Genomic DNA, 14,317 nt, shown 5'->3' on the forward strand with positions numbered 1-14,317 from the left:
AAATATTCTGGAATGAGATGGTTGCAGAACCTTGGGAATATACTAAAACTACTGAATTGTATACTTTAAAAGAGTGAATTTTACAGTATGTAAATTATATCTCAACACAAAAATAGAATCCAGCAGACCATAGAAAGCTCGAAAATGGATGAAAAGGGAATTGTCAGAAATACACTAAATTTTTAAGAACTGTAGAATCTAGGTGGTAGTGTATGATTGTACCCTGTACAATTTCTTTAACTTTTCTTTATGTTTTAAAATTCTCACACGCACAAAAAAATGTTTGGGAAATAATTTCACAGAAATAATGAAAACAAACAAAAAAACTCCACAAAGTAGTCATTGGTGTCAATGCAACAAAGATTGATCAGTGTTCACGGAATTTAGAAATTAGGGAGATAACCTTAGGCACAGCAAACTCAACGCACAGAATGCAATACTGGGCACAGGATTAAACAGGAGAGAAATCAGAGACACTGAGCATCGGTTATCTGCCCAGATGCAGATCCTGGCTTCCATCTCATTAATTCATCTTTAAACTAAACCATCATAACACCCAACTGGTCTCCTTGCCTCCTCCTAGTCCCACCCCACCCTTGTCCTCTCATTTCTCATTCTCTAAGTATTCTTTCTGTATCTTGAATATGTTTTATCACTATGAATAGCACATATTCTAATTATTTGCATACATGTCTTTCACACCTAAAAGACTGTGAACTGTTCACGAGCTGATGTCATGTCATACCGATCTGTGTATCTGCCACCTCCAGGTCTAGTTTTGCTTTGTTCATTTTGTTGGTACTAAAGAAAAACAGTATTTGAGGATATGCCTATTTAAGAAGAGACATTCAACTTGATAACAGCGGTGAATCAAAATTAATTTAAAGTTCACAAGAGATAAAATTATTATACAATGTATTTACAAAAGTGGAATTAATAATATGACAAATAATAACATTAATATCATTCTTTTTAACATAAAAACTGTCTAGAGACAAGTGGAAAAAATAATTTATTGCAGATTATTTTACACATTAACATGGAACATTTATACATATATTGATGTGCTGATACGAAATACCAAATTTAAAGACAAACATTTTTACACAAAAGTAGTTGCACTATATTTTATAAAGATAGATTTTAATAAATTATCAGAGACATTTAAGAACAATAGGCCAATTATTCCAATAGGAATGCATTCCATGTCAAAATTAAACTAACTTTTCTGAACATGATGCCCTAGATATAGTCACATTCTTCTAAGCTAAGAAAAAGAAGCTCATTTCTGGGAATAAAAAGCCAGGAACGGCTCTAACAGGAGAATCCCAGCAGTGCTTCTAGTTTATTCTTGGATGTGGTTAGAGCCCCTAACATTTATCCCAGGCTAACGTGATAGCTCAGTGTGAAACAGTGCAGGTTTCTATGACAGCTGCATGTGGTTAATGAGATTTAATATAAGGGATACAATACAAATGATAGCATTTTAGAGGAATTATAATTGCCACATGATTTGAATGAGCAATCAAATATTTTAATAAGAGAAATGTGTATTCTATATTTCTGAAGGGAAATTAGCATATTTCAAAATAGTCACTATTTTCTTAGCATGGTATATTAATTTTTATTTGGGAAGTCTGAAAATAAATCACATTTTTTCCTAAAACTTAGAATTCACTCCTTTAGAAAATGATTTCTATAATAATATACACCAACACGATATAAACTTTGTTGTATGTTATAGTCATTAAAATATACATATGGAGCACTAAACAGATTTGACAAACCATGGTGTATATGCACACGGCCAAGTACTGTTCAGTTTCATTTAATTAAATTCAACAAATATTTATTGGGTGCCTACTACTTGCAAATTACCATGTTAGGTAATGCTTGCAGTAGATTTTAAGACACACAAAGCTCACAACACCCACACTGAAAGCCAAACTTTAGATAATATACTAAACCTCGAGAATAATCAAAAGCAGAGCTAAAGTTGTATAATGAACAGTGAAAGATATACCTAGGAGAAAGACTTGGGATAAATGCAATGGACAAAGCAAAATCTGTATCCCTAGGGAATAACTGCTCCTAGGCTTGGTGTGTATTGGGGGATTAAGTGCAACCTAGTCCACAGTCCTTTCATCCCACAGTCCATGATTCAGTTCTCATCCTGCTGTGTTTCCTGAAAAAAGTGGAAGAAAGAGGGGATTAATTTTCAGTGATAATAGAGCTTGTCGTACCCTCCCCCAAATATTTTTTTTCTATAAAAGTGTGATCTGCATTCATATCTACAGCTTTTCTAAGTCATTCCCAGCATAATTCTGGATGAACCAGGGGCACCTAACTAAAATGGCCAACCCTTGAGGTATAGTTTAACTTATCAGAAGAATATCATTAAGCACGCCAACCTCATAAGTAAATTATTTAAAGTAAAAACATCTGAAAGAAGATAAAGATAAATATTTTAAAACCTGGCATTCCATTCCTTTTAGGACTTGTTATACTTTAAAAGCATTTTTAGGGAATGTATACATACAGGAAAAGAAATATAATCAAGTAGTCTCACCCTATCTAAAGAACCAATACATCAGCAGGAGAAGAAAGCATCAAACTCGCTTCTGGCGCAACATGCTGTGAGTGGGCAAAGGCAGGGCATGACCAGGATTGAGCCACAGGATTCCAGTTTGGGGTGCCAGTATTCTGAGGCACAGTCTAGCACAGGGGTTCTGGCTGGAGTGCAACCACAGTACTAGGATGAACCTAAAGCCTCCCAGAGAATCATTTAGATTCTGGGAAATTATAAATCACTCTTCTTTCTAGGAAAAACACACGCAGGACTAGGATTTCCAAAGATCCCCAGACATTCCACAGGGAGATAGGCTGGCCCTTAGAAGGATCTGAGGCTTCATGGCTAAGAAACTTCCCATGAACTGCAGTCCTGACTTGGCCTTGATGGTGTTCTCAGAACAGCTCAGGGCGCTGAGAGGAAAGGCCAGGGGAGTGCCCTCACAGCCCACTCCCCTCAGTCGTGTTCGAGTCAGATTACGGAGGGAGAACAAAAACCAGGTCTTCTCCATCTAGAGCTTTTGGTTTTAATTTTACTAGAGGACAAAAGCTGGCAACCATAAAGCGTCCCCTAAGAAGCTGTTGTTGTTCTAATGGGCTCATTAATGTTTCATCATTTCCGCTGCTTTACTTAAGAGTTCATGTCTGTAAGCAAGAATTCTTTTCAAATGAAACATAGTTTCAGTGATTGTGACTTAGCTGCCCATATTTATATTCTGTCTTGACAAAAAAGAATTAGGCTCTGATTAGTCATACCTCTGTTCCTGTGTTTTTTCTGGATAGAAACCAAACTTGCATTGGTTCTTTTTTGCCCTTCATGGACACTGGGCCTCTGTGTTCCAAATGGAATTGTGGATCTGAATTTTCTGGTGTCATAAGACATCTAAAGGACAGGGGACAGGGAGAAGGGAGAGAAGTATGGAATATGGTTGTATGGAGAAATGACATGTACCACAGTTACCAATCGAGACAGCCAGGACACACACTAACGTTGCTTTTAACGGCAACTCAAGGTTTTAGGAACAATGATCATATCAGAAATTCCTAAGATGGTGTAGAATCATTTAAAGTGGAAATAATGACATAGTCTTCTGAAATAAAAACTAAATAGCCCTAAGAGAGAAGATAACTGCTTAAAGATAACAAAATCACTCAGAGTTAAACCACATGCAGAGACATTTTTCTTGCAAATCAGTAAACTAACACCAAGACATGTTCTCTTACCTGTATGTATATTCAGACACATTTATTTTTCCCTTTTCTCCAGTGGTTTCTGTTCTGCTTGTGAGGTTGACAGTATTTCCAAAAAGACAATATCGAGGCATCCTCTGTCCTATGACACCTGTTACTACTTCTCCTGTGTGTATTCCTATTGTTATCTGCAGAGATCAAAGCTTTGCTTCAATAACTTTTATCACTAACACACTAATTTTTGCTTACTTTATATTACAGAGTAATGTAGAGTAATCATACAAAAATCATAAGAATTTTCTAGAAGAACTCCAAGATATTACAGACAAAATCAAAACCCTCACAAAATCTGTCTTCCAAGAGAAACATTCCTTTTCTAAAGTCTGAAGATTTCAGAGATGTGAATCTGGCAACTTACATGAGACACAAGAAAGAGACTTTAAAAAATAAACCAGAAGGGACAGAAGGTTTTATCTTATCCTCATGACTTTCAGTATATGGGACAGACTAGGTAATTTCACATAGGTTGACAGATTTCCCATCTCTATGAAAGAATGTAATACAATGGGTTCAATAAAATAGTATAGTCTTTGTTGTCAAGCTGTCCTTCTTTGTACATAATTAATGATTGTCTGATAAATAATATGAATCAACTGTCCACAAAAGTTTACTACCACTATTATAATATCTATTTTATTTACTAACCTGAACAGATTCGCCATCTACTTGAACCTGGCCAGCAATTTCCATCATGTCCAAGGCCAGGTGGCAAATGGATCGAGCATGGTGGATGCATGGCTCTGGTAAACCACTCACTGTCATATACTTATCACCAACAGTCTCCACCTAACACAGCACAAATATTTACACGTTCATTGGTTAGCACAAACATGACAATTTCATCCACTACCCTTATATAAAAAATATTTTTCCAAGGCTATCAGTAACTTTAAACTTTCCTCCCCCTTCATTGTCTTAAAATTCTAATACATTTTAACTCCGACAAGATGAAACCTTGTCATTATTTGAAATTTACAAAGCACTTGAGGTCTTTGATCACAGGCAGGTACAGACACAGCATGATTTTTCGTCTTCTAAGTCCTGGTTTCTCACCTCAGATATCCTTATAATTTAGTAGAACAATTTATTACTTTATTTCCCCCTAAAACAGTGACGGTTTGATGGTACAACAGCCACCGCCTGAAGCTCAGTGATTTATCGTGATCATTAACCTTTTACTTTTATGATGTGCTCCCCAAGTCTTATGTTGTACCTCAGAAAACGACTGTAAAATAAATAGTCTTTCTGGCACTTATATTACTGCAGATGCCTGGTGATGGTTTAGTTAACATTCTCTATGAAGCAATATTCCACCGACTTCATTTTTCCAATATTATATTTGTTTCTAACTGAAACAAAGGGCAGAAATGCCTTATAAATGTTTATCTTCAAGTTGATGTTATCTAAAAGCACATTGGAGTCCCAGCACTCCTTCTCATGCTCTGTGACTTCTTTACTGTGCAAAGCATTTACATATTTCAGTAAAAATGTCTCTTGCAGAGCACTAAAAAGAATGCTGTATTTATATTGCGTGATAAACAACCTGTGCAGATTTGTTAACGTCTAAGTGAAAATAAGCTGTTGAATATTTCATTTTCACTAGGGAATCATCTGCTCCATTCATTTTGGCTACAAGGAAGAGAAAGTTTTATAACAAGAAGTAATTATTTAAGAAAATGGTAAACAGTGACTACAGGCTGACTGTACCAAGGCTGCAGGACTATAGTCAGAGAACTGTGATTGCAGTGCTTCTGGAAGGTAGGGTCTGAAGATTCAGACTCTGAATGGCACTGCATTAAGATATGATCTGGACTTGCCTTATAAACAAATGGATTTTTCCGGGAATCAGTCAGTGTGTCAAATCTGGTGTAGAGGTCATTGAGAAGGTTTACGATCTTCATGGCCCCTTCTCCCGATGCGTGCTTGCTACAGAAAGCGTTGAAGCCCACAATGCCACTGAAGAGGATGGTCACATTGTCATATCTTTTGGCAGGTACTGGACGCTTGTGTCTCAGTTCATTGGCAACAGACGGAGGAAGGACAGAATATAATAACCTGTTCAGTGGGATTAGGAAAAAGCCATGGTAAGACATACTGGGAATGGCTTTAGTGCTTCTACAGTCCACTTCATAGAGCTGCCATTTACACCATATAGGCCTAGATTCTGATAGGACGCCCATTATTAGGCATATTTATAAGTATAGAAAATAGAAATAATTTTCTTGATTTAATCACATAAAACATCTCCAAATCCAAACCAATTTAAACCAAATCAAAATAAGCCAAACAAATAGACAAAAGACTGGCAAGAGGAAGTCCAAGTTTTCACGCGTAGTCCTGTACTCTGACCCTGCGATTGCGATGTTCACAGTGTGAACGCTGTCAATACCAGCACCTAAAACACTGTAGGAACAGCACAAAACCGGGAGCATGTTTATTTCTCAGGAATAAGACATTTATTTCAATTTTTGTAAATAATATTAAAAGAAGCAGATTTCTCTCCAGTCCCATTCATGTCGCACTCCTTTGTGGAAGAAATTGATAAAACAGGTGGAAATTGGTCTAGACAAGAAAAGATTTTATTTCTATAGACAATCCTGAGATCACTACAATGGCATCTGGGATTATGTTGAGGGGGGAAGTGTGGTAAGCTCAACAGGAGGACGATGAGAGCTGAGGGAGAGAAGCAGAAACCAGGGAGACCCACGGGGTCTTGATATGATGACTCAGAGGAACAAATGACACTTCCTTGCCTTTTTCTTCCCTAAGGCCAGAGGGCATACTGTGCTAAGTTTAATGTGCAAAATGGAACTGAACTCTCCTTATTTTTCCCAGCTTTAGTGAAATTTCTCCAGCCTTCCATTTTTAACTCTTAAACAGAAAACATTTTATTAAATATTTTAAAGCTGTATTTTAATATTAAATGTGAATAGTAGAACTACTTAGCTTCAAGAAAATTAACAGTAAATGTTTATAATTAAATCACCTTGAAAACCAAATATCTACAAAAAATAAAACCTACTTGGTTTTCTAATATAACAGCCAGAGCCGGATACTGAGTAACTCAAACTTACAAATCCATATGACTTTGAACCTTAGTCCTAAGTACTATCTTACAAGCTCCATAAAATGTGTTATTTTTCATGAATAAATGTACCACATAACAATAAAATGTATATTTTGAGTTGTTTTTCAAACAGTGGGAGGAATTTGAGCTGCCTGCCTCATATGCTTTCTGAAATTTGCAAAATACTTGGATAGATTAAGGGGTTCAATTTGGGCCATTAGGAAAGGAAAGTGATCTCAAAAAAATTAAACTTTCAGCTTCATTATACAAAGGGCAAGACGATTGAATTAAGAAGCTATGGATCAAGACAGACCTTTAAATGGCATTCTTGATTTCATCCATGCTATTAATAAAGTTAACAGCTGTGTTTAGGTGTGGGCACAGTATCCATTCATGGGCAACTATACACGTACCAAGGCCAGAAAAGTATAGAAAGTGATGCTGTTACTGACATTCTGGGTGTTCAAGTAGAGTGAAATAGTTCTTACAGGAAGCAAGACAGATCAGTTCAATTCTCCAACAAGACAGCTTCCTATTACATAAACGTTAAAAATGAAATTTTTAACACAGGACCCTGGGTAAAATCTCTTATAAACATCAGTGATTTAGTGCTTTTAATTAATACATGCAAGCAGGGCCAAGTAGTATGCATGATGAGTATTTGTTTAAATGAATTACTTGAAAATGAAGTATTATCTTAAATGTTACTTGCCCAATATTTCATAATTTAATCTACCATTCATAGAAAAATAATATTTTGATATTTTTGTTAACGTATGTCATTACAGATGCAATTGTTGTCACTAAAGATGACGTTACGATCTGTCAGTTTCAATCTGCCAAGCCCTAAAATAATTCAAGTCCAAGAAAAGAAATCTTTTAAACTATAATGGCCAATTCCAAGTTCAGTGTTCAGTGTAACTCTCAGCACTTGGCCAGCCTCTGGCACACAGAGGATGCTCAGTACATACCCCTTGTATGAAAGAATGAATGAATGGATAGTTGGACTTTAAATACGTATTTGAATTAGTCTAATGATTTTCAGAGAGATGTTGTAGCATATATTCTTTCAACTTGGTTTGTAAAATTAGAAGATGCATTCCCACTACCATTAAGACTGATTTATTTCTGTAGACATAATTTCTTTTTTAAGTGATGTGGAAGAGTTTATCCACTACTCTAGAACTACAGTGGGTTCCATGTCTTTTAGTCTGACTATTAATCCTAACTATAGCAGAGTCATAATATACTATGCATAACAGCTGTGCCCTTCTTTAACCACAGAGTTACATTCTTACGTGTCTGTCTTTTTCTTTTCATCTTCCAGGGCTCTTAATGTCAGCTGCAGCCTGTCTGTGAGGATTTCCAGTTCTTGGGTCAGTTTGTATTCCTCTCTGAATTGTTCTCCCAAAAGAACGAGATCTCGCGTAGCATCGTGCAGAGGAATGTCGCTCAGATACAGACCTCTTCTTGTCAAGTCATCCAGATTCATCACACTGTTACACAGAGAAATGAGGCAACATCAGTCCCAGCTTGTCCACATGACAATACCGACCCTGATTACTGTCAAGGAGTATAATCCTGCCATCTGCTACCATTCAAAAGGTCAGGCTGAAGGAAAAAAATTGGAGAATCTCATGAATAAAGTGACTTCATTCTTTTAGACATTTAAAAACCTATCAAAGAGCAGTGGACTTGAAATGCGTTTTTGCCAAATTGCATTTCTTGATGTCATCAGCCTAAACTGAAAGATAATGTAAAAAACTTCCCTATAAAACCTGCTCAGGTATTTAACACAAAGTTTTTATTATTATTGTTATCGCATTTTTTCCTCATTATAAAGAGATGAACAAGAATTTATCTTTATTTTCCTTGACAGGGCTAATAGTGCTTCTTTTGATAAACTAGTTCATTTTTGCCTTGTGGATTCGATGATTCTTGTAACTAGTTTTTCTCTTGACACGATGATTAAAAGTTTACAACCAAGATTTATGACTCATCTTCAATGTGGATTTTATGTACTTATGACTTTCTAACATGTATTTTATATGCTACTCTTACTTCTGGCTCGAATTTCTTCTACTACTCTTATTTTCTTTGACTAATTTTTCTCATTTATTTGAAACATTATTTGCTCTTGCTGAATTTTATGCATCTTTGTAACTTGTCATTTTTAGAATAACATAATAATGTTTATTGATTCAGTGAAGACCTGGTAAGTGAAAAGTTGACCACTTTTTAAAAATGATTCTTTGGTGAAGATGTCCTGAGGTTATATTAGTGGTTTGATTGCTTTAAATGCAAAGTGATTACTCCTGGTCATTCACAATAGTTAACTCCTCTAAAATGACATAATTGAGTTGTGACTTTACTGAAGAATTTTGGATTAATAAAATGTCTCCCTGCAAGATAGTCTCAGTAGAAATGTCCATAAATCAAAGCAAAAATTATCATGCCAATATAGAAAAATAAAATGATCAAAGAGTTTACTAATTAAGCACACATCTCTGGAAAGAAGCCAGGTCATCTACCAAATGTTATATAAGACCTGCCCATGAGCAGAGAAAAGAAATGATTATAAGCTTAAAATGAAAATGAATGGCTTAAAATGCTCATATTGAGTCAGAAAATTTAATCAAGTTATAAGTTTCATTGTTCTTAAAAATGTATTTATTATTACTTTAATGAGCTATTAACTTTTTTCCTAAATTTCCACTAATCATCTTGGAATTATTCATTTCATAAGTAAAAATGCTTTTATTTGATCTTTTATTTAATGTGAGTACAAATCTTTCTACACACATGAGCAGGACTCATATGACAATCTGTGAATGTGTCACTATGTAACCAATTTCCGCACATGGTAATTAGCAAATAGACTCCAAATTTTCTGCTTCTATTACCAAAGAAACCTTTCTCTCCATGAATAGAAATTGTTGCTAATGAGAAGCTCTTATTCTACTGAAGGTCAGCTTGGAAAGAGGCAGAAGAAAAAAACACTTACTGACAGCAGATGAACATAGAGTTAGATCAATGTAGGTTATTAATAAAAGAATATAAAGAGTTCATATTCCCTAATTGTGTCTCTTTTATTTTCATAATATAGATTCTTAAGGAAAAAATAATTAGTCACATATAGTCTTTAATACTATATTAATAATATTAAAAGAGGTTGTTACAAAGTTCATTAGATTTTTCAGAAATTGTAAAACAGTATCTTTAAACGAAAAGCGATCATGTGGATTTTAAATTAAATTTTTAATCAATAGCCCACCAAAATATGCTGTCTTGAGTGTGTTAAATAATGTGCTACATTTTGGTTATACAAAATTATAAACACACAAAATATCACTTAACAATTTCCACAACTATCTCTTTCTACTGTTCTAAAGAAAACTGAGATATACTTTTCTTATTCTGAATTCTCATGCATCTTTTAGTAAAATACTTTGTCAAATTGGGGAAATACTAACCTGCAGTTCTACTTCCCTCTGATGTTTATTACAAATAACATAATTTACATAAATTTCAATTTAATAATATATTTTGAATAGTGTATCTCAATTAAAGTAGCTAAATATTTTAATATAAAATAGTTCAAACCCAGAAGTAACTAGAAAAGTAATTTCTTGGTGCCAAATATACTCGCGTATTTATGCCTTATATTAGATGTTTTACAGAATTGCTTTTCTACTGGTACCTCCTTGGAAGGTACAGAGCTATAGAGTTAGCTAACTGCAGATTAGGTATCCCATGATCTAATGTCATAAACATTCAGCAAATTGATTAAGACATGGCAACTAAAATAGAATACATGATTTCTTCTGAGTTTATTACAAATATTAAATGAAATTATCCTTATTATAGAGAGGTGTATAACAAGAGTTGTAAAATCTAATTACACTTTAGACTATGTAGACATGATTGAATAAAGTGTTGAACTGAATTCCTTTGTTAGATAAAGATAGGTACTTATATCCATTATAATTAATCTAAAAATTATTACCTTGGTGAACACAGAAAAAGTATGCTATCTGCTTCAGGTAAGTAGATCATCTGACCCTTGAGACGCAAGCAGCTGATCTCAGTCCCAGTCAGCTCATCCTCACATTCTAATTTCTCTACATCCAACAATCCTTCCTTGAAAAGGCAAGACATAACCATTAACTAGTACCTTTCTCCCTACCTAATAATTCAGCAAAAAGAAGAACACACATACCTCATTTCCCACCAAACCATAAGGGAGAATAAGTGCACCAATAAGAACAGGAGAAGGCCTTTCATCCGAGTTCTGCCAGGTAATAAGCATAGCGGCTACCTTACAAACACTGCATAAAAGTCAATTGATTATCTCCTTTGAACCCAGAAAGACAATAGCTGTGCTACTGTTCACATATTTATTTAAAGCTTCTGTGAATCTTATTTCTGATTTTTCAGTACAGTTACAACATGTAATACTAAGCTCTATCAATGAATAAACCAAGCCTCTCCATTCCCCACCCCTGCATTCAGAGAGCAGCTGGAAATAGTTCCAAACACATGAAGTATATGTAGGTAAGACCTTTGGGAGGGCTGTAGGAAGGATGAAATGTGTACTCTAGGACACTTTTGCTCCATGAATCCCCAAAACGGAAACTATGAGATCTGGGAACTACCTAAATTATCAACTGAATGAATATTTTATCACTTTTATTTTCCCACAAAAATGGCACCAAGAGTAACAGACAATTTAAGGAAGAATAAATCAGTGGCTTTGGGTGAAGTTAAAAAAAATCTTTATTATTTCTTCTGATTTCTAAAATAGGACATTATAGCTATACAGCGAATAAAGGGTATTGGTTTTATTATGTGAAACTGGGCTGTCCCAGCAAGACACTCTCAAAACTTATTTTTGTTATTCTAATCAGCTGATAAGAGTTTCACCGCCCCGCGGGCAAACCAAAAATCAATAACATTGCCTTTGAAATAGGACTCCCTTTGACATTTGGTTTGGATCTCACTATGCCTTCTCCATCTCACAGAATGTTATAGGAGCTAATTTTCCCTCTGGAACACTTCTAATTTGTAACATACCTTACTTACTCACATTTAGTGAAATCATATCTTGATTACCTTGCTTCTCAATACGAAAACCGTATTGATGTGTGAAAGGATCCCATGGAAACTAATGTCAATATGAGGACGAACCAGAGAGAAGACAGACAAAAGGCTGCAATTCCCAGGCTGGAGCTAAAATGTAGATAAAAAGAAAAGAGTACTTAATTACTCAAAATATTTTTTACGATTTGATATTAATTATTAGATTAAACTAGCTCAATAACACTTAAAAATAGAAAATCATAATTATTTTGTAGTAAACTTACCTCAACTATGGACTTATATCTTCACCTATGCAACTGAGTGATTAAGCGGACACCAAATAGTTGCACGAACATAAAACCTATTAAAGATTCAGACGACTGATATTCAAACATAAGCTAACATGAATAAGAGAAGCATTTTCAAAGAAGAAGGAACGGAATTTATCTTTTAAAATGTAGCATGAGGTGTTAAATGCCTATGGCTTAAAACGAAATTTAAATATCAAAACCACCAGCAAACACTGATAGTTTATCAAGAGACAGTTAATGATAATCATAGGTAACAGTTAATGATGGCTTACAGTGGACCAGGCACTGGACTAAACGTTCTTCATGTGCTCTCTATCCTTGCATTATAATAAAGGAAAAATGGGCAGAGAGATGAGAAGTAACAAGTTTAAGGTCACACAATGAGGGAGAGGCAGAGCTGGCATAGGAGCCCAGGCCATAAACCATTTTGCTTCCGGATTTATAGTTTAAGCCTGATCCCATTTGGGCTAATCCTGAATTATCAAGTCTCTGTAATAACAAGCAAAAACTATCTCAAGACACATGTCATGTACAACTCCAAAAGTTAGTAGATGAGCAAAAAGAATAAGTGGAAAGGACAGATTTTACAAATGGGTCCTAAGAATACAAGTCAAATGTAGGTTCTCATCCTTACCCCAACTGCTGTCCTTTGATGCCTTCTCTACTAAACCCTATGATAATCTCTATTGTTTTCCTCTTTAGTGTTTTTTAAATTCCCTTCTTTTCCCTGAAAATGTCAATGGTTGATTTTGAAAGCTATTTTCATACAGTAGATATCTAAGGAATATTTACTCAATGCATGAATAAATAAGTGAAAGCTGACTGTTACTAGAAAGTGATCCATTTTCTCATTAAAACAAATATACCATTCCCACATAATTTTCCCACTGTTCCTGTAAGTGATTAAAACAAACAAAAAAATAAACAGCCGTCCCAGGGAAAGTCCCAGTGTGCTCAAATACACTTAGCTCACGTTTAAACAATGTATGTGATATGTGATGTGCTGCACGTTGCCGGATATGCAAAGGGTTAAATCAACGAATGGCCACATGTAACAATAGCGTCTTTATGGCCTTTTGTCTTGGGCCTCAAGGAAGTCTGATGTCATTTTACCTGGGGGAGCACTCTGTATATGGCATTGCCACACTGTGTGACCACTAGGTCCCGGTCAAATATTATGTGAAAAGGAAAAGCTTTGCAGAAGGTATACGGGCTGATGCGTGATTCTTGGGTACCATTTTCTTCAAATCTGTCAAGATCTTCATAAAAATCCTCTTCTTTTGACTCTTTTTCTTCAATTAAAAATTGAGTATGATCACATTCTTCATTTCTTTGCTGAATAACCTGGATGTCAAAGGGGGAAATGCTATTAATTGTCTGCATTTCAATTTAGTTAAAATACTTAAATACCTAAGAAACTGGTTATGAGAATTGCATTTAGAGAGTTAATTATAAAAACTTAACATATGTAAATACCATACATGTCTAAAATAGAAAACTACTTCTAGACATTGATTTATGAAACTTGAAGACTCAAGAATTATTCACAGAAAAATTACAAATCTGGTATCAGTCCACCAATAGCCCATGCAGTCTCTCTGGTAGAACTGGGAGAAAAGCAGCCCATTGTCCTGGTGGGCTCAGCTCCCTCTGCCAGGCACACCTGTACAGTGAACGACCTACAAATCACACAGAGTAGCACTATTTAATACGTAATACGATAAAAATGATATTTAAAAACAGTGGGAAACAAAATGATAGAAATACATATTTAAAAATACAAGCAGTGTCAGTTTTTATCCATTAACTGGCAAGTATATAAAATTACAATACCAAGTTGGGCAGGGTGCAGAAAAAGAGTCATCTCAAATACCACTAGTGGGAGAGTATTTTGATAAATCTTTCTGAAGGATAGATTGACAATATGTATAAAAATCCATAAAAACTTGTATATTCTTTGATTTAATTCCAAATCTAGGAATTCACTCTAAGGAAGTAATCATAATTGTGAGCAAAGCTCTATAATTTACAGAAATAACTA

At 35.0% G+C, this 14,317-nt stretch overlaps 1 protein-coding gene across 1 annotated transcript in view; it reads right to left on the bottom strand.

Moving 5' to 3' along the window:
* Nucleotides 1–995: 995 nt before the first annotated feature.
* GUCY1B1 (guanylate cyclase 1 soluble subunit beta 1) overlaps nucleotides 996–14,317 on the bottom strand; it is a 45,949-nt gene continuing 32,627 nt past the window's right edge. Inside the window, exons 6-14 of the mRNA XM_004420947.3 lie at nucleotides 13,390–13,620; nucleotides 11,999–12,115; nucleotides 10,893–11,026; nucleotides 8,185–8,382; nucleotides 5,637–5,874; nucleotides 4,465–4,605; nucleotides 3,793–3,947; nucleotides 3,325–3,451; nucleotides 996–2,185 (exon numbers count right to left, since the gene is read on the bottom strand). Coding sequence (XP_004421004.1) covers nucleotides 2,162–2,185; nucleotides 3,325–3,451; nucleotides 3,793–3,947; nucleotides 4,465–4,605; nucleotides 5,637–5,874; nucleotides 8,185–8,382; nucleotides 10,893–11,026; nucleotides 11,999–12,115; nucleotides 13,390–13,620 — 1,365 coding nt within the window. The 3' untranslated portion in view covers nucleotides 996–2,161. The remainder of the gene's footprint in view (nucleotides 2,186–3,324; nucleotides 3,452–3,792; nucleotides 3,948–4,464; nucleotides 4,606–5,636; nucleotides 5,875–8,184; nucleotides 8,383–10,892; nucleotides 11,027–11,998; nucleotides 12,116–13,389; nucleotides 13,621–14,317) is intronic.

The sequence above is a fragment of the Ceratotherium simum genome, chromosome 12 (assembly GCF_057802395.1).
Source record: "Ceratotherium simum simum isolate JZ-2026a chromosome 12, ASM5780239v1, whole genome shotgun sequence".
Lineage (NCBI taxonomy): Eukaryota > Metazoa > Chordata > Mammalia > Perissodactyla > Rhinocerotidae > Ceratotherium > Ceratotherium simum.